Below are 21040 nucleotides of genomic sequence, written 5' to 3' on the forward strand. Positions count from 1 at the left end.
TAGTCATGCCACTTGTATGGAAAAGGTTAAAGGTTTGTAGCAAGCTGCCTTTAGGTGGCTGAAGGAAACACAGTTGCGTCACAGCTAGTTGGAGGAGCACAGGCCCAACAACACCTCGGTGTTCAGCTCTTGGACATAGTGGTGGTGGCGAAATTGTTGACCCTTTATTTAATGCCTGTGTAAATGTAAACATATGGGGGGGTGTCCCCAAAAGGCACCTCCTTCATGCCCACAACTTTTTAATGCTCTAGGATCCCATAGAATAGGGTTAAAGTCAAAGTCTTTGGAGTGTCGAATCATCAAAGGGGAAACAAATTGAAAACATTGTCAGGGGCTGTGTCGGTGGCTTGAATCGTCTGAAGTTTCAAAACTAACAGAACTAAAATTGGAAAGGTTTTGCTGCATCGTTCCCTTTACTACTTGCTTTGGCTCGACTCAGACCTGCCTAGCGCAGCCAATTCTGTCCCCCAACAGTTCTCCACTTAAAATGGCCTATGGCATATTGCATTTGAGGTCTTGTAACTTGGTCTCATGCTTTCAGGTCAAACGGACAGCACGGCAACGTACCGGTAATGTACGGCAACCATAACATCAATGATAATGGCAATCATGTGGTCACTCAATTAACGTGTCGGTACCTGGTTGCAAATGTCTAACTACCATCTCACCTGCGTCTGCCCATGTCCCCAGGAATGAGTGAGTAGGCTAGCCTCTTACTTTTGTTATGGTGTTTGTTTCAGTGTGGTCAAGGACGGGCGTGGCGATGAGGTGGACTTGGGTCACAAGCGGGTGACCAAGAAAGAGGTTGAGCAACTCCCCGAGAGCAAGCCCGAGGACGTTGTGAAGCCCGCCAAGGACGTCTCACCCTACGTGACACCAGAGGCGCTGAAGAAGTTGGCAGCGAGCATTGACGAGTTGATGCTGGACGACAGCACGGGGTCAAGAGCGGAGCCAAGGTGGGTTCTTGCCGTCTGCTGAGGAAAGGTTGAGCTTGGTGGGGTTAGGGCGTGGGAGACAGGTTCCCCCCCTCTTTTTGGAATAATCAGTTTCATTTCTGGTTGCCTCTTGTTGCTACAACGGCTTCAGCGCATATGTGCGAAGTTGATGCTTTGCGTTTTGTTCATCTTGTGTGCGAAAGTGTTTTACGTTTTTGTTTTCTTTGTCATGTGTCCCTTGTAGCACCTTCTATGGGCTCTGAAGTGCTTAGAAAAATAAAAAGCGAAAAAATTCTGAAGTGTTGGCTGCAGAGCTGTTCTTCTAACTGGTTTAATTCCTAATATTGTATTCCTTTGGGCTTTTTACTATTAATAATGAAGATATAAAATTATCAAACTGCAGTAGGCACTCTCGTAGACTTTAGTGAAGCAGTAAATGGATGTAGCGGGGTGTTAATTTTTGAAGGCCCTTAAAACATTAATTTCCTTTTGAACGTTACGCTTTTTTCTCAAAAGTTTAGTAGTTGCATGTTATGTAATGTTATTGCATATGTGCATTATTTTACATTTATGGGAAAGATTCTGTTGAAATTATTACTGCCTAATTATCGGTAGGTAACCCAGTCAAACAGTAATATGTCTCATCACCAATTGCCGCCAAAAAGGAAAAAAATTGTTTGTCCTTCTGCTTGGATAATTTTGTTGTATCGAACACTTTACTCGACTTGTCTGCTCTGCACTATTCTTGTGTTGTTTGGTTACTGCAAATCAGTGTTTTCTGATAGAATACACTTGGCAAAAGAAAAGCTTCTGCAACATGCTGCGCTTTGTTAATCCAGCCTGTACACAAATCTGCATGGTATTTTGCGTTAGTTTCTTAACCGGATTTAATAAAGCTTACTTTCTCTGTCTCAAAATGCATTGTGGGCTAAGCGCTACATGTGCGTCCAAGAACATTCATAAAATTAAAGAAGTACAGGTATCACTGATGGAACGGGATGTTACTGAAGAAAATGATGAAGTACTGGTGTGGTGGTTTGGTTTGATAGTTTCACGTGAACAGTTGAGTGTACCTTGCTGAGTATCGATTCTGATTGAGTGCTTGTTGAGGCCTTTTTAGATGCGACTGCATCTCATTCACTCGCCTTGTCCCTGCATCCGGCGTCGTCGGCGTCCGCCCCTCCCCCATTCTCCTCGCCGCGCCAGCTGCACTCTCCGCCGCTCACCCCCGCTCCTCTCCGATAGCGAACACTCTCTCGCGAGGGGCATTGGATTGGATTCGATTGGATTGGCTTGGATTGGAATTGGATTGGATTGGATTAAAGTGGATTGTGTTGGATTGTGTTGCGTCATAGCCGCGGCAAACGCACTGGCGCCGGCGCGTCCCCTCACCGTTATGCGTGCTATAAAACGCGGTGCCTGCGCCGCTCCGCTCTATTGTTCCAGCGCCATTCCTCCACTGTCCAATGCTGTAACGTGAACCCCCATGCATTGCATCTACACAGGGGTTCCCGCGAGGCTTTAGCTACTTTTTGTATCTTGAATGACGGAACATTTCTGAGGTTACTTACAGATTCTTTGACTCTGCTCAATTTCTTTTCAGAAAAATCGAGCACTCGGAACCTGCTGACCTCAACAAAAGTAAGTGGGGCCTTCACTGGTTTGGAACTTTGCTGAATGGGGCTCAGGGCTCCTTAATTTTGTGTGGTGAGCGTTGAAGAGGGGAGTGAACAGAGCTGTATTGTCTAACGGATGGCTCTTGGGACTGAGGTGGAGAATGACGAAGGGGTTGGACTGGTCTAGATGTCACTATCGGCACCTGTCTTGATGGCATAGTTCCACAGCCACCATAGGGGCTGGCAAGCAGCAAGTTCTATAGGAGCAGGCCGGTGCAAGCCATTGCTGCTGGCCACACAGCTGGGCTGAACATTGCCATCGGAGATCTTTGATGTAGGCAGTTCTAAAATTCCGCTTCAAAAAACGGCCTGCACTTTGGATCGCGCACACGGTGGCGCCAACACATACATTATCCAAAAAACATACTAATTATGCGAACTGACGTTTTCACATAAAGCTTTATTTTGAGGGAGCATAATTATTTCTTTTTTGTACTTTCGTAGGTTATTCTTTGCTTCCTTGACTCTGGTGTATTTTATATTGGGATTGCTTTAGCGTGTACGCAACTGCCTCCTGGCAATTTAAACATGGCCGCATCTGCCGCAATCCAGAGCTTAGTCCGACCTGAAGTACTAAATTTGCAGTCGCTCGGCGTACAGCCAATGGCATGCCAAGATTAATTTAGTAGCTGACGAAGTGGCTCTCAATAAACCTTTTAAAGGGACACTGAAGTGATTTGTAAACATTGCGGGATTACTAGCGCAAATTGTAGTCCGGACTCCTTAGGCCATGTTTGGACCACTCTGGGTGCGTTTACACGAATTTATTTAGTAGAAAAATCAATTTGAAAATGCTGTCCTCCTCTCGGCATCCTCGCCCATTTTATGTGGTGTTTTCGTGTGATGTCAGAAAAAAATTACTTGTCTTGACTGCGCTACTGCACGGCTCGCCGACCTTCTGACAGAGTCAATCGGCCCAGCCACCGGCCGCCGACAGGTCGTCGTAATTCGTTTGCTCAGTTGAAACTAAGCCACGACACGTTTGTGAATGGAAGAACGTGCCTCTATTTAGTTTGTTAGTTTGTACACTGTATCAAGCTCCAAGTCAAGGTCACTCCCCACAAGCGCTGCACAAGCGCACATGCGACGCTTCGCTGACTGGTATGCTAGTAGGAAAATCTAAGGCCACTTGAAGATGGGAGAAGAGTCAGCGAAGTCAATATAGGTACTACGGAAATAAAAATCAACTGATACTTTTACCGTATAGCGTAAAAATAGGGAGCGCGAAGCACTTTTTTGTGCTGGGAGAACAAGCACAGCGGTCAGCAGCACGACCACACATCTGCGACTGCTTTTCTGTCTAAGAAATGCAATTGCTAGACGTAAGATATTGTGGAAATTGGGAGGACGCTTGCTGCACGAGTGCTATACAACAAATAGTCATCTAAGCTGGTTGAAATGCTAAAACTAAATAAAAGTGTAAAGTTTATACGTTATATACCTCGTATTTCAGACGCCGGCAGCGCTGGCTCGTGACCGAGTGGTCTGGAGTGCTAGGTTGTTTGGCAAGTCCCAAGTTCGAATCCCCGAGGGTGCATCTCTTCCTTTTTTTTTTCTTTTTTTTTAATTGGTTTCTTTGTTTGCGGCCCATGTTTTCCTAACCGAGTTCACCATTTTTGGGCCGTAACATTCACTGCTCCACGAGCGACTTTGCAGAACGCGCGCAGACTGACACTGACCCGCTAGCGAGTTCTGGTTGGCGTGCTGTTGCCAATAAGCACCGAGGGCTTCTGGCCAGTGGGCACAGGCCAGAATCAGCAGACCCTTGGCCTGGTGTGAACATGCTTTTTACGATACAGGCATGAGTGAGGCAAGCTCCAGATATGGGGAAAAAGCGCATGGCATTTGAGCGTCAGCGGTGATGCAGAGGGCGTTCATCCACTGCGTAGGCCTCGCCTAGTGAATGCTATGATTCCAAGCCGTCCTGATAGGGTTATCTGAGGCATTTTACAGCCGACAACATGTCAGAAGCGTTGTATGGCGATTACTGAGTTATCAAGAATGCCCATCCAACGATAATGTCGGATGTTAAGCATGTTGTTTCACAGAACCGAAACTGAAACTTGCTTGAACGCTAATCTTGGACAGAGTCCAATCATGTGGCATCTTTACCTGATGTCACTGCGGTTAGTTGGTGCAGCCGCTGCAAACCACGCATGGTAGTTTTTCGTCTTTCAGGCTTTATAAAAAAAAAAACGCCTTATCATCCGGATAAACGATCAAAAGTGTGTTAATTTGGGCTAGTCCACGCAGTGCAAGCAAGAACGGGAGCTTGACAAATTCACTTCAGTGTCCCTTTAGGCGTGTACAGCTATCGAAGCGAACTTTAACTGTTTTTTGCCACCAAAAGACAGCGGCCGATGCACAGCAGACGACAACGCACTCTTATGGCTGCTGGGTCACATCTCGGCAAGAAAAGAAAAAGTGGAATTCATTTAATAAAACAAAATGTTGACTTCTTTTCACAAGAAAGGCTTGTTTCAAGCAATGAGTCAAGAATGTACATGTGCCGAGAGCTGTGGGTTGAACCTTGAACAGGGGGATTCGCGTGACCGCGGCATGTTGGAGAGTCAGGCCATGCTGCACAGTGTTCAACGGTGAAGCACGTTGTGCAGTTCACTTTAAAAGCAACAGATGGCGCTATTGTACAGAAAAATTCAAAGCAGTGGACCAATGGTAGGGCTGTTTTTTGATGCATTGGGCCTATGGGGAGTTCTGCAACTCCTATATCAAGTAACTCTTTATGCCAGAGGAGGTGTCAGACCTCCCCTGGTGAAAGTGGCTGCATTCAGCGGCGATGAGTCTTGGGTGTGTGTTCTGGTGGTTGGCTAAGGGAGGTTCTGATGTCAACCTGGTCAGCCGGCTTAGTGGGGCGTGGCCTTAGCTTTTTGCAGCTTCTCCATGTGTGGAGGTTTTAAAGTGAGTTTGAGGTGTGTTGTAGAACCCATGGCACTCCTGCCCTTCGAAACTTGGCCTTGGGCTCCTCAGGCTCCTTTTTGGGATGCGCGTACGGACAAATAAACAGAATTCAGCTTGTAGCAAGGCATAGTGCCACATAAATCGTATTCCTAATCGTAATATGGTAATATGATAATAGCGCATCGCTGACTAACCCAGAAACATTCCGCAATCACCTGCACAAGCAGTTTTTCATGTAAAACCACCAAACAGGAACACTGGCGTTCCTTTCTGTTAGCACCATGTTTTCCTTTTTCTTTCTTTTTTTTTTTTTTGCGGTTGCGGCTACCACACTAGATGTTATTATTGCTTGTATTTATTTTCTTGCCACTCTTGCTTGCTGTTATCATGTTCTTTTTCTCTTGTTTCACTGACTTGTTGCTGTATTATATATCTAGTTTTTTTATAACTTCTGTTGTTATTTTTTGATTATCCGCTCTTCTTGCCCCACTTACCCAATGCCCTGCTGGGCCTGTAAGGTATTTTGAATAAATAAATAAATAAATAAGAGGGTTCTTCCTAATTCCGGTGACAGTACTCTGATTCCACGTTTGCAGGTACTACTCTTGATGCGGATAGTAGGCTGGGGGCAGCGCCATTGCCCCCACACGACACTGAGGCAGCCCCAACGTGGAACTCAAGAGCCACCGTTCCGAGCCAGAACCAGAAGTCGTGGCAGCAGGTTTTGGCGAGCGAGCAGGCCAGGAGAGAGAAGCGTTCTTCCACAAGCAGCGAATCGGAGGGCCCACCTGTAGAGCGCGTTAGGCGTGCTTTGAAGCACTGGGTCACGGCCGAGACGGTTGCCCATCTTGTCGGAGACGGCGCGGCCCGGAGATTCGAGCTGAACAACCAGCCTCTGGAGGCAGCTGTGAGATTGGAGCGGTACCGCGAGCTTTACGCTAGCCTCTGCAAAAGACTGGACGAGGAGGAGAGGGACTACGAAAGGCTCGCTTCGGCTCCCTTGGACTCGGACGACGACGAAGACAGTCAGGTTATTGCCAGGCCGACGGCACCCGTGCCCACCTTGAAGCAGCTGCAAGAAGACTTGAGGGCTGAGGGGTTGGAGATTCGTGAACGGAATTTGGACAACTTCAATGAAAAGGAGGTGGAGAGACCTGCAAAACGAAGTACCTCTCCGGCATTGAAGAGAAGGAGCAAGAATCGTAGCAGAGGTCCGAGAAAAGTTCGGAGCAAGAACACAAGCAAGGACCTGAGCGAGGGGGCTAGCGAGGAAGAGCCAAATGATGTACGTGAAAGAACTGATCTTTCTGTAATTTTGTTCATATCTATAATCAGTTTTTGTTTGGCAGTAGTTGATACTGGTGAAGCTTTTAGTGTGGCTGCCATTGGCATTTAATATTTTAGAAAGCGGCGGAGCCTTGTTGTGTATATACTTTTGTGGGGGACTTAGCTTAGAACACGTGCTGTGCTTTCAACATCTTTGGTTACACTGCAGTGCTGTTATCAAACAGCAACTATGGAGGTGCACTCTTTTTCAATCAAGGGGAGACACTTGCCTTAAAATGAACTTTTTTTACTATTCCATTTATGATAATGAAAATCACTGTGTGTATGTGTTCTGTGACTAGTTTTCATGTGGCATAATTATTTTACAAGTTATAAATAAAATACTGAAGCCTAAGTAGGTAATTTTCAAATAGGCTAATAAGGGGCCTTTCAGCCAAATTTTTGTGTAAGAAATGGTATGGATTTGTAGTTTAAGACCTGCCATGCATGCTGACGCTATAGTTTTTCTGTAAAGATTTTTTATATTCTGACATTGACATTTCTTATATTATAAAGGTATATTTCTGTAAAGATAGTTGATTGAATAGAATTAGCTGAATTATGCAGAGTTCAGTGTTCAGAAAACGTAATGAGGTCATATTACTCATAACATTTATTGGAAGCACATCGAGTCAATAAAAATAGCATCAGGATGCAGTTCATTTCATCCTGAATTCAACAGTTTAATGTTTATAGAAATCCTTTAAAAAAACAACCACCTGAAAACGTCTGTAAGGCAAGGCACATATGCAAAAAAAGGGAAGTTGACAAAACCCCAGTTGAAGTTTTACTACAAGTGACAGTTTTATCTATTGAGCATGTGTAAAAAAGAAACCCTTCAGAATGTAGCTCGCTTTTCACTCAACACAAGCATACCAAGTTTGCTGAAATCAGTGGATGGGAAATGTAGGAAATCCTTGGTATATGGATGGCACATTGCAGAAAAACTGATCAAAAGCAATGCCAGAAAGTTTTATGCTGTTGGCAGCAGAGCTCTTCGATGTAGGCAGTTGCAAAACTCCGCCTCAAAAAACTGCCCGCACCTTGACCCCCCCTGCTTTGGATCATGCGTACCGTGGCGCCACTGCTGTGGCCGCATGCACTATCCAAAAAACAAACTAATTATTCAAACTGACAATTTAACGTTAAATTTTGTTTTTAAGCGCATAATTCCTTATTTTTGTGCTTTCGTAAGTTATTAATTGCTATCTTAACTTAGGTTGCGATTGTTTCTGTGTCCGCACATCTGCCTCGACCAATTGGCACTTGTGCAGGCACTACGGCATAACATAGGTCCGACCTGAAGTACTAAATGTGTAGTTATTGTTTGGCTTACAGCTCATTGTATGCCAAAACTAATCTAGTAGCCGATCAAGCGGCTCTAAATAATCAATTTCAGCTTGCATAAAGGACAGTGTGCAAACGACGGTTGACCCCATGGTTGCATTTCTTTTTACTGCTTTTGCTTCGTATGTATATGAAACACTTGCACCCCATGGTTGCATTTCTTTTTACTGCTTTTGCTTCGTATGTATATGAAACACTTGCATAGTTAAGCACATTGGGCTCTTTTGGCATTACAAATTTACGTAAGCACTCAAATACCTTTCTTCGCCCAGTTCGTCGAGCGGCGAAGCAAGTTGTATAGTTTATTTTGTCACCAAAAGATGGCGCCACTGTTAAACAAGATCCAAAGCAGTGGACCCATCGTAGGGCCACTTTTTGATGCATGGGGCCTATGGGGAGTTTCGCAACTCCTATATCAAGTAACTCTGGTTGGCAGCGTGCCATCTCTCATTGACGACCAGGGCTGAGATGCCGATTGTGCACCGCAGCTTTAAACTTTTATTTTTTTTGTGTTACGGCTTCATTTTTGCAAGCAAATCGGCAAGCGATGCATGCCATGAGTTGCAATGGAAGGGCTCGTAACAGAACGCACTTTGTTTTTACACTGTGCAAGGCGTTTTCCGGTCCTCGTATGAAAGAGTACCTGCATTGTTGCACTGTCAAGCGGACGACCCACGATGCCCAGCTGATTAGGTTGCAACCCTGGTGGTCACGAACAGTCAGTAGCCAGATGGGTGGCGAGTTTGGTTTTTGTCTATCTTAGTTTCCCTCACGACCAATGGACAAAACGAAGCGGTTCTGGCGGGGAATCGAAAATGAAAAGACGCGCTTTCGAATGGGACCAAGATGGGCGCCACAGTGCATGTAGAACCCGAGTGGCGAACCGTCGAAAAATTGCTATTTTCGCATCGAACCTTGGTCTATTTTAGCGGTCATCGGTGCTGTACATTGTTATTATGGCTTAAATGCGTACTCTTGGATCCATATATTTGGCTGGCTGGAAGAAAAATAGCTCCACTTTCCAAAAATGGGGATTTAAAACAAATTGATTTTCTGGCCAAATTTTGGAATTCTAAGGCCCGTGTGCCCACTTATCTTCAAGGATATCAGGGGGCTTTGGCTGTCTACTATCATTAAAATGTCCTCAAGTGTTTATGAAGTTTTGACTCTGCTATCATTTAGATGTCCTTGAGTGTTGATAAAGTTTTAAGGATTACTGTCTGAAGAAGTGTGCAGTTATCTTTGTTTCACAAAATTTACTATCTAGTCATAAGGCAGTGGAATGAAATGCCTCACCCTTATTTGTGCTGCATTCAACTGGTGAAAACTGGAATCCGTGGTAAATTAAGTGGCAAGGTTGCATTTTTTCCTCCCTCTTTTTCAAGAACGTTTGCTGGAATAACCGAGCTTTGTACTATTTTGAAGTGTGAAGCAAATGAATGGAAATGTAAAAATTCAAAACTGCCTGTCAGCTTGTACCAGTGAATCGAAATCATGCAAATGCAGCAATTTACGTACCTTTCAGAGTAGGGAGGGGCACATGCAGATTAAATTGCATTTATCAGCTATTGGTGAAGTGTTCAGTTTATATGAGCAGAATAGAGTCACCTCACATGAACCACGATACGTCTAAGGTTAGTGGGGCTAAAATTTATGAGTGGCATTTTCATGTGAAAGGTTTTGGGCTGTCTTTAGTAAGAATAGTTTGGCAAGGTTTTGGAATCTCTATTAGTGCTGTTTTACTGAACTTTGCTGCAACTGTTAAAAAATATACGTTTCGGTATTTTCAGGTGTCTGGTGTGAGCACGCCAGAACGAGAGCCACTGCTGCCCTTGGTTGACAACCACGCACAGACCGCACACCGCCGCAGGATAGTGCTGCATTGGCTACGGAAAGCGTATGTGTTTTTTGCCTGTTGTGCGCGTTTCCTGAAATGCTGCCATGTAACCTGGCATTTTTTTTTTTATGCATAAGCACTGGGGACTTAAATAGAAAATTGGTGCAACTTGCGCTAGTGGTGCAAGGCTGAAGAAACAGCATAGCTGGCAGCCTCTCTCCCCCCGTGGGAGACCCGGCTGTTGCACCTCGCGTGAATTTCCGAACTGGCTGCTGAAAGTTCTCCATGACTGGCAGGCCTGGATCGTTTTCTTGGCAGGCTTCCATATCTCTCCCAAAGCGGACCGCATTAGCACGCACTGGAACCCGCGGCAACTGGCTTCACAAACTCGGTGTCTGTAGCGCGAACGGTGTCTGTGCTCCCCACTTCTGGCGCGAACGCATGTGAACTGGCAGTGATAACAGCACGTGAGAGGTCACGCCATGAACGCTCGGCAGAGTGTTCTCGAGGTTGAGCTGGCTGACGCCGGGTGCTCCTCACAAGACGCACGTTCACATTTTTAACAGCAGAGCCGTTTAGGCCAAGCTTTGTCCGTTCGCCGCACCAAAATTTCTCAAAGCCTCAAGAAAAGAGTGTGGTTAGGGAGGTCCCGGGAATCGAACATGGGACCTTTACGCTGTGAAACCACTCACCTGACCACCAACCTGACCACTGGGGCACCCCAAAGGCCCGAGGGGTATGGGGTTAGCAGCGGTGGGGAACAGTAACATGTGCACCAATTGGAAAGAAAAAAAAAAAACGCTTCCTGTAGTCAGAATCAAACCTGGGTCCCACGCGTTATGAAACCGGCGCCTATTCAATTGAGCTGTCATCGCATTCTGGGCGCACAGCCTTTCCTAGCATGGGCGTTGGCTTTGGACATGGCCGCCGGTTCTAGTGCGTGCTAACGCGGTCCACTGTGGAGAGATGTGAAAGCCTGCGGATGAAACGATCCAAGTGGCCTACGAGTCATGGGAACTTTCAGCAGCAAGTTCGAAAATCTATGCGAGGTGCAACAACCAGGTTTCCGACGAAGGGAAAGGGGCCGCCAGCTCTGCTGGTTCTCCAGCCTTGCACCACTAGTACAAGCTGCACCAATTTTTTTATTGGTATTTTTTTTTTTGCGAGCTTTGCGTCATGTGCGCTCGGTACTTTTTTTCTTGGTATACGGCAGGACTACAAGCCTAAACAGCTCTACTGTTAAGAAAATCTGCGTCTTTCACATGTGTAGCCTCAGTGAGGCTTGTGACGAAGAATGAATGACAGTGCTGCGGAACAGGAATAAGGTTAGTACCGGCTTTTTAGTGGAGGAACACAGGGCTTGGCGTCCGGGATCACCATTAGTCATTTTTTTGTCATTTTTAACTTCCTGGAACTGCTCCAGAGTAGCTCTGTATTTCCTTCGCCCGTGGAGTTTCTATTGCAAGTGCAGTTTTGGACTGTTGAGAAACACGAAACTTCCCTAGACAGGGAAATAAGAGAGACCACATGGTGTGGCGACAAAGCTGATCGTGGAGGCTGGGTTAACGTGCATGTGTGCGACACCATGCGGCTCGTGCGGTATTGCTAGCAGCAGGCTTTGTTGCAGTATGGTTTGGAAGAAGGGCTTATCCGTGCTTACACACCTATAGTGAATCTGCAGCAGATCATCCTTTAATTTGTCTTCAGGCTTCCTGATGTCTTGGACATGCTGTACCTGGACCTGTCGGAGGTGTCCCCTTACCTGACAGAGTTGATCGTGACGTTCAGGTAAAAAGCTAGCACACATCGGCATGGTTGCTAGGAAATGGGGCAAAGTAGACACCTAGCCTCGCATGCAGACGGCACAGTGTGCGAGTGGCCTCGTTTCCTCCTCTCTACAATGTGCGCAAGGGTGCGTTCTGGCTTCAACTGTGCTTTGCAGACATTACAGTAATGAGTTTGCTAGTATTCTAGTGTAGAATGCGGAATATGGATTTAGACAGAATATAGGTCGACCCCTTACCTTGTAGCCGAAAAAAATGCAAAAAAAAAGTAATTTGGCACAGAACATCGCTTTATCAATGCTATAACTTGTTTCGGCTCATATTACTCGTCATGGTTGTCTGAAATGTCATCGGATGACTGCTGCTCCTCTCTGGCTGTCACCCACACAGCAAGTTGTACTCTGTGCAGTCCACAAAATTGCTTATGCAGTACTCCTTAAACACTCACAAGACCATGTCATCGTGAAGCGAGCGCAAAGCATGGGGCACTCGGGTGGAGACCGTAGCGAGAGCCAGTCTGCGCAGGCGGCCAGCAAACACCGTGGGGTATTCATTCGTAGAGACGTCGCACAACGCTCGCGGACAAACAGTCACCACTATGTACAGCAGCACAGGGGCACAGGTGCACAGAGCAGCGCCCATGAAACGAGGTCTTCCGAGCGTTGCATACCGAGAACTGCCCCTTCAGCCAACGCCATTAGCGACAATTCTTTTGGGTGATGCCAAACTGGCGCAAGGTGGACTTGCCGTTGGCCTTGGGAAAACCCCCAACTTTTCTTGTAAATGCTGCTGTGAACTGGCACCAAGTGCTTAAACTCTTTTTCAGCAAGAAGAAAATAGCACGCACACATCTGCTGACAGCGAGAGAAGCAACAAAAAGATGGCGTCGCGTCCGATTGATGGTGGTGGCGATGGTGCCTTCGGGGTTTGGATGGGCTCGATGAGCTGCCCGGTTGCCAGATGACAACTAGAATTATGCCAGTGACCACTATATAGGCCGAGGGGTGACTTTTCGGCAAATTTTTCGGTAAAAAATCTCGACCTATATATTCCGCTTTATACAGTAGATGTTTTACACGTGCATGTTTCAATGAAAATTTTAGAGGTATTTCAATGAAAAAATCACCGGGGAAATTTTCTCTCTCAGTGTGGGATGAGTGGAAAAAAAATGAGAAGCTGTGCGGTTTAGTAATTACGGGGAATCGCATTGGCTGTGATGTTGGCATCGCATACTTTGCAGGAAACCTGGCAAGCTCAATCTGGCATTTCAAATCAGCAGCTTGCCGCCGTCATGCCATTCAGAGTCCAGTGCTGTAATTGTAAAAGCAGAGCTGTTTAAGCTTTTAGTTCCGCCTTCAAACATTATCAGAAAAAAAAAGCAAAAAAAAAAAAAATAATGAGAGCACGTGAGCGTGCGCCTCAGGAGGAGCACCAATTGTTGTCCAGGCTTGTGTGTGCCATTGCGCCACGGGAGGAGCTAAAAAAATTAGCAGTGGCTAAGCTTGGCTGTGCCAGGATATACGTAGCGTGAGCTAAGGTTCTGCACCCGTACCCCAATTGGATTGAATTTCAATCCAACACAATCCAATTTAATCCAATCCAACACAATCCAAATCAAATCCAATTCGATTCGATCCAATCCGATCCAAACCAATTCAATGCTTCTCGCGCTTGCACGGCCCTTCACGGCACACTCAAAACCGCTCAACCTCGGCCAGTGTAGCTTATGCTACAAAAAAAAAAAAAAAGAGAAGAAAACAATTTAGGTGCATGCCCGCCTGAAGTTGGGAGCACACACGCAGAGTTCGTGCTACAGATGCTGAGTTCATGAAGCTGGTTGCCGCAGGTTCTAGTACGCACTAACGCAGTCAATTTTGGAATTTTTTCGGTTGCCTTCAGACTGAATGTGTCATCACCACCTTTCAGGCTTTCTGCAGAAAACGTCACCTTCAGGCTAGAGATGTGGACACTGATAGCAGCTGGGATATTGCTCATGTGAGTTTGTCTTTTTTTTTTTGTTCACCTACAATAGCTTTTGATGCGAGTGACATTGTTGCCATTGTGATACACAAATGAACTCGTTATTATCATGGCATTCATTCTGAGATGAAGTCATCCGATGCTGTGGCTTCCTTCGACTTGGCAAAAGTGGTTTGGTGTGAGAAGTGTTTGAATAAGCCCTAAAATTTTGTACGTCAAACATGAGTACATAGTCTTTCAACCGCAGTTTTTGGTGTATAAAACTAGTTAAGAAGGCAGCCTCAAGGTCTTCAGGGATTACACTTGCAGCTGTAAAACTCCTCCTCTCTTCTGCTGCCTGTTGTTTAAACACTTGAAGTGACTTGATTTCACTTATTTCATAAATCTCCTTCATTCAAAACATGTCTTGTGAAGAATTTGGACAGTCAGCACTGCTGTAGAAGCAAAACATCTCTTCACAAACTGTAAATGAAGAAATTGCTGTAAAGTTCCCATTCGGAACATACAAAACAGCGCAAAAAACGAGGACTAAGAAAGAAGGGCACAGAGGAGCGCTGTCATTCGGCTTTTATACACGGTGTAGAGCCATGCTAGGTTGTAAACGCCAAAATTGTGGGTGCATGAAGCCACATTTGTGCTGAACTTTTAATTCACATTCCTGTCGGAGTAAGCTACTTTGTATTGTGCCCTTACATTCCACGCAGCCTGTGTAGTTTAATACAGCCAGCTGAGCTGACATTTCTTTACTGAGAATGCCCCTCCCCCATCATTACTGTTGCACATGCATGTGCAAGAGTAATGATGTGCTGAGCACGAGGTCGCGGGTTCGATTCCCGACCGCGGCGGCCGCTTTTCTGATGGAGGCGAAAAGCAAAAACGCCCGTGTGTACGAGATTTCGGCGCACGTTAAAGATCCCCAGGTGGTCAAAATTAATCCGGAGCCCTCCACTACGGCGCGCCTCATCGCCTGCGCTGCGTCGGCGCGTTAAACCCTACAATCAATCAAGAGTAATGATGTCACGGGAACTTCTGTGATTTTTAAGGCAGATATAGTATTGGGGCCATAGACACCAGACAAATGAAAGGAGCTTACTTGGGAATACAGTGGAGCCCTGATAATGCGTCCTCCAATTTTGCGACGACCCGCTTCTTACAAAGGATCACCGCTGTCCCAGCAAACTCTCCATAGAAGTAGTGCACGCACTCTTTCGTTACGACGGAAAAACGGCAGATTTTGAGTGCTTCCACAAAATCTTTTCATTCTCTTGAGCTACTAGACACATATAGCATTGCTATGCATGAAATTGTAGCTTATAGATTGCTCTGTCAAACACATATCAGCAGTTTTGTGACAGGTACAATTATGTACAGTTTATTGGTTAAATAAACAAACAAAAATGCACAAAAACGTATACACACAATGTATATAGGCAATTGTACTGAGCCTAAAAATTATTTTAGGAATTTTAAGGTATACAAGTTGTCCCTACGTTCTTAATTAAGGGGGCAGACTGGTCTTAGAGCTATATTTTTTATTTACCAACCAATTTTAATGAAACTGCACTGCGTTATAGAGTTTTTTGTGCTGATTTCAAATCTCCTATTAGATTTTTTGTAAGCTGATTATATTTTGATTTAATTAATGATTAATTGCCATTATTTTGGGACACAGTTACAAAATAACCACTCCATGCAGAATGGCAATTACCACGTGGCTAGGCAGACAAATGACTAAAGAATACAACATAGGAAGAACTTTATTGATTTAGCTATTTTTGGTCATTTTACAACACAGGGAACTTCGCTTCTCCCGCGCTCTGCCAGAAATGGCTCGCAGGTGGTGCCAATTGAACACAATAATAATTTTCCAAAGCCTCCATTTAAAAAAATTGTTTCCTATATTGTATTCTCCACACATTTTGGTATCAGAAGCAAAAAGAATTAAAGTTGTACCTGCTCTGGGTGCCAAGATATCTGAGGATGAAATGCTAGCTTTGCATTGCAAGAAAAGTGCCGTTTCACCATCGAATTCTGTGCTAACTGAGCTGTAGAGTGCACTTTAAAATGCTATTATAATATAATAACAACAAAATATGATGCCTTTTGATGAGGAAATTTACAGACTGTTAGAAAAATGGCCGTGGAGGCCAAAAATTCCATTTTTGAGAAAACGCTTTTTTTGACCGTTTTTCGGCCCCAAAGACCCAACTGCCCCCTTAAGCTACGATTCAATAAACCGGGTGCGCAAGGTATTTGAGAACAGAATGTTGGCGCCAGGCACAACAGAATATCTCCAGCAAAATCAGATATATTTTCACCAAACTTTGCGAAGCACTTCTGTTATGGTTTAATTCCATAACTACTCAATTAATCTGCTATCGGCAGCAATAAGTGATTCGATTCGGCTTCACAAACGGCTGCAGGCACGGTCTGCAAAATCAGATATATTTTCACCAAACTTTGCGAAGCACTTCTGTTATGGTTTAATTCCATAACTACTCAATTAATCTGCCATCGGCAGCAATAAGTGATTCGATTCGGCTTCACAAACGGCTGCAGGCACGGTCTGCAAAATCAGATATATTTTCACCAAACTTTGCGAAGCACTTCTGTTATGGTTTAATTCCATAACTACTCAATTAATCTGCCATCGGCAGCAATAAGTGATTCGATTCGGCTTCACAAACGGCTGCAGGCACGGGTCTGGTGCTCCTTAGAGATGTTGGCCATCGAGTTAGAAATGGCGGCGCTCAGCCAGTATTTTGTATTATGCGGTCCTTTGTTAGCCCTCTCTCAACGATGCCCCAGACATAGTAGTCAAGATGATTTAAATCTGGAGAGCTAGGAGGCCACAAGTTGGGAGTGATGGGGTCGCAGACGTTGTCAGCCGAGCACCATTGGGTGATGCAGGCTGTGTGGGCAGGAGCCGAAACTTGCTGAAAGACATAAAGACATACGATCTTTCTTTCGAAACACTCTCTCTATCCATAGCTTTACAACGGCAGCAAGCACATCCACATAACCGGAAGCATTAACGTGGAGTCCTGCAAAAAAGTGTGCCAGCATGCCGCCACCCTCATTGCAGACAACGTATAACACCACCGCCGGAGAAATTAAGGGGTTCTGATGATGTCTGACCACTGACGGTGCTTTTTCCTTTTTGCTACACATGCCACGTCACCGCCATAACACACCACCTCCGTCTGCACTTTGTAAATGAGACTTCGCTCCTTTCCGAAAGATAGCAATTTCCAAGTCGCTGTGATGCGCGGCCAGGGGGATGAGGACTGTATGGCGTTTTATTTCCTGCTTCAACTTGTACACTTCCATCTCTGAACAAACTCCACAGTATAAAACATAAGGGGTCGATGAATAAGAAGCCGTACGCCTAAATATATATGATGAGCCTGCTGGTGTCTATGGCGGTGAGGAATAGCGTCCTCAAATAACTCGCGCACTCGGTATATGTCAACAGTATATGCCAAGTTTTGGATTTTTGCGGGCCCGTCAACATTGCGGCCCTGTCGGCTGTGCCGCTTCTCGAAGCCACACGAGAGTAAGTCGACCTCTCTAAAATGAGCATTTTGTTTGTGTTCCCTCATAAAGTCCTTATCACTTCAGGGGTGAAAAACAAGAAAAAGAAAATTCAGTGCTTTCGAGAAGTGGTGCGCGTTGCTCTGGAGTATGATGCACGCCAGGTTAATCTAATCTGACACGTACGACAGGCTATCTTGAAGGTGATAATGCGATATGGTGCGGTGCATTTGGCTAAATATTCCCACCGCGCGTTGTCCAGACCCTACGCACGAAAGTAGAACTGCAGTCGTCACGTTTTGTTTATAAATACAGAGCAAAGTCAAGGACAAACCTAACCTGGCAGCACCTGTCAAAGTCTGAGGCCGTTGAATGGGAGCGTCTTCATCAGAACTAAAATCTGATGAATCCGCATTGTTGTTGGAGTCATCCTTGCTGCTGGGGTAACAAAAATCGGCAGCTCCTTCCTACCATAGCTGTCCACTTTTGCTGGTGCGCACCGTGAAGCAGATGCCATTGTCGCGCAACTCGCCACTATCGCGCACTCGAATTTTATTCTCCACGCCATATCCACGTGCCAAATTTCGGCAAAAGGGAGTAAAATCGGAAAAAGGGTTGTCAATAAATACGCCACATGGCAAAAGTTGTCTGCAAGGCACCAATTTCAGCTTTCGCGGGACATTTGAAATCATCAGAACTCCGCATCCAGTGGCCCATGACGTCGTAAGGAAAGAGTTAAAAATTAAAGCCGTTCCACTCAACGTGTAAGCTGTTGGAAATGCAGAGCAGTGATTCGCCATAATGGGCTGTAGCGCCGTTATCCGCTCATTGCTACCACCAAATGCAATTCAAATTTTCCGCCTCCTCAGTGCTCGTGCGCCCCCTGCCTGAAGCTGCGCCAGCGGGAGTTCTGTTCTTTTTGTGCTTGCTTTTCCTCCCACACGTGCCGGCGTTGCACTGCGTCTTTTTTCGCGAACTGTGGTAAACATCTCCCCGTGAGGGGGACTCGAGTAAATGCGTCGCATAGGGGGTGGGTGTATTGCGTTAACGTTTAGTGTTTGGGGAGTTGGAGGTAGTGAATGCGTTGTATCAGCAGCTTCTTGACGTAGTTTGAATGAGTCAAGGATATAAGGCACGTTCGTAGCCTCCCATTCTGTGTCGGCTTTGTGGCGCAGTGGGTAGAGCACCATGTACATTGCGTTCCGCCCGCAGGGTCGAGGGGTCGAAGGCGCCGGATAGTATTTTTTTTTTATATAGTGTAGGGGGAGGGGTGCGGACTACGACTACGGACATCAACGCGGGTGACATCGTGAGTTACTGAAATGCTCTGCATTTAAAACCCTGATCATACAACTCTCAGATGCCCGCGGTCCGCTTTATGAGACGCTGGCGGAGATAAGGGGGCGTTTTAAGTGCGAATGCACTTCTTAAGCGACCCTGAACCTGCGTCCACCGGCGATGTCCGCATAGCATACCCACGTGGGGGATTGGCCAGGAATCTCCTCGTCTTCCTTCGCAACGGGGGGAGATGGGCGCGCGCTGCCTGGCCGCTGACATGGCACATACCCACGTGGGGGATTGGCCAGGAATCGGGCGTGAGAAGGGCTAATGCACCTGCTTAAAGGAGTACTGACACGAAATTTCAAAGCTGAGATCCGCTCTAGCAATCAAGTACGACGACAACACAAATAGGTGTCAGTGAATAAATGCATCTTTCTTTCTTTGTAGTTGTGTGTGTGTGTGTGATCTCTCTTTCGCGAACATTACCGAACCGTGCAAATTCAACTCATGCATTCGCACTTTCACATTCTTCCCCTCGGGGAAATGCGGGGAATTTTTTTTACACCTTCTACTCCGCCTCTTCCCGCCCTTTAACCCCCGTTTGGTACTGCTCGATGTGCAATTGTAAACAGGGTGTGGCAGGCCTGACCACTCACTGAACACTCAAGCAAGCAGGCAGATACTGGCGGGCGTGAACAAGGACGGCCCCGCATGGCAGCAAAGCGCCAACCCGCTGTGAGAAGCCAAAGTCCAGGTAGCAAGCGGTCTGCCATTTGAATTCCCATTGAGTGGGGAATGTGATACGCAATACCCCATGGCGGTGACCGAACTCCCGCTTTCGTCGCCGGCTTTCCCTCCCCTGTGTAACTTGCCCGCTGCCTCGGCACCACTCTCACCTTTCCCTGCCCACGTTGCTCGGCAGCGTCGGCCTTCCCAGCTCGTCTCGCACGCGCAAGGCACAGGCCTGGCTGGCTAGTGTAGGCGCCAGAGGGAGTAGTGGTGCGCAAAATAGGTATTTTTAACTTGGGATTCTGTGAGACCGTCTTTTAGGGTGGCATTTACCCGTTGCCCGATCATATGACACCCCTGTCGTACGAAACTTTCGTGCACTCCCTCGAAAGTCGTATTATCAGGGTTGCACTCTATTTTGTTCCTCATGGTCACTCTTTTGGCGCAGGGAAAATATTTTTTCCTACACTTTTTTTCTCCATTTTTTTTCTTCACCTGTCAACCTCCTCACCTCTGCGTGCTAGCTACCTGTGCAATAGGTGACAAGTTGAAAGGCATTTCATTGTCATCAAGTTCACTGGAAAGAGAACTAACCTGTTTTTTTCTTTTTGGTTTATTATCTGTAGGCTTTCAAGGAAATGTCCAGCATTGAATTCTGCGATTGCCATGGAGGAAACGAGGAGGCGATTCTCTCTCTTCCTGGAAGACAGTGGCATATTATTGCAAGACCTCACGAACGTCGTCGACGACATTCTGGGCAGCTAACTATTCATCCTTGTCATTACTGTATAGAAAATAAAAGCGTTTTTAATTAAAAACTAAAAGGCAGTGCAATGGTTAGCAGACGCCAGAGGGTGAATGACAAACTACACAGGTGGGGAAAAGTAAATGGAGTTTTGTTTGAAGAACCACGGTTTCTTTGTGTATGACGTAAAAAGTGCAAATGGAGGGTGAAAAAATGCAAGCTGGCAAATGATACGTTCAAAAAGGCTGCAACACACGGCATCAGCATGTGTCGAGAGTTATTTTCAGACCACACAGAGTAACAGGCAGCTAAAGAAAACAGTCGTATAACATACCTAACATAGTGCTGTTGAGCTCTGAAGTATCCAATGCATGCTGTTGAGTGCAGTGTTGGAAGACCTCTTATCTCCCTATTGAGCAAATCTGGTTTTGCATTCTATACCTGGCATCACCATTGGCGGATCCAGAGGGGACCCGCCGCGGTGGCTCAGTGGCTACGGCGTTGCGCTGCTGAGCACGAGGTCGCGGGTTCGATTCCCGGCCGCGGTGGCCGCTTTTCTGATGGAGGCGAAAAGCAAAAACGCCCGTGTGTACGAGATTTCAGCGCACGTTAAAGATCCCCAGGTGGTCAAAATTAATCCGGAGCCCTCCACTACGGCGCGCCTCATCGCCTGCATTGCGTCGGCGCGTTAAACCCCACAATCAATCAATCGATCCAGAGGGGGGGTCCGGATGTCCTGACCCCCCCCCCCTCAATTTGGGAATTTGTACCCCCTGGAAGATGACCCCTCAGGTCTTAGAAAAAGTCTAGTTGAATATTTTTTTTTCTATTCCTTGTATTTGTTGTTTGAAATATTTCAGTGAATAAAAAAAGACTACTATCCTCATCCTACTTTTTATCATCATCATCATCATCACTGGTAAAAGCTGACTCCACCCTCAGAAAAA

At 46.0% G+C, this 21040-nt stretch overlaps 1 protein-coding gene across 1 annotated transcript in view; it reads left to right on the plus strand.

The window, feature by feature from the left end:
* Positions 1 to 20177, plus strand: part of LOC144145937 (putative RNA polymerase II subunit B1 CTD phosphatase rpap2) — a 28195-nt gene extending 8018 nt beyond the window's left edge. The window contains exons 6-12 of the mRNA XM_077677799.1: positions 741 to 956; positions 2539 to 2576; positions 6127 to 6815; positions 9994 to 10100; positions 11748 to 11828; positions 13751 to 13819; positions 19975 to 20177. Of these exons, the coding sequence (XP_077533925.1) occupies positions 741 to 956; positions 2539 to 2576; positions 6127 to 6815; positions 9994 to 10100; positions 11748 to 11828; positions 13751 to 13819; positions 19975 to 20113 (1339 nt within the window). The 3' untranslated portion in view covers positions 20114 to 20177. The remainder of the gene's footprint in view (positions 1 to 740; positions 957 to 2538; positions 2577 to 6126; positions 6816 to 9993; positions 10101 to 11747; positions 11829 to 13750; positions 13820 to 19974) is intronic.
* The last annotated feature ends 863 nt before the right edge of the window (positions 20178 to 21040 follow it).

Source organism: Haemaphysalis longicornis, unplaced genomic scaffold (genome assembly GCF_048455015.1).
Source record: "Haemaphysalis longicornis isolate Haplotype H1 unplaced genomic scaffold, Haemaphysalis longicornis Haplotype H1 scaffold_7, whole genome shotgun sequence".
Classification (NCBI taxonomy): domain Eukaryota; kingdom Metazoa; phylum Arthropoda; class Arachnida; order Ixodida; family Ixodidae; genus Haemaphysalis; species Haemaphysalis longicornis.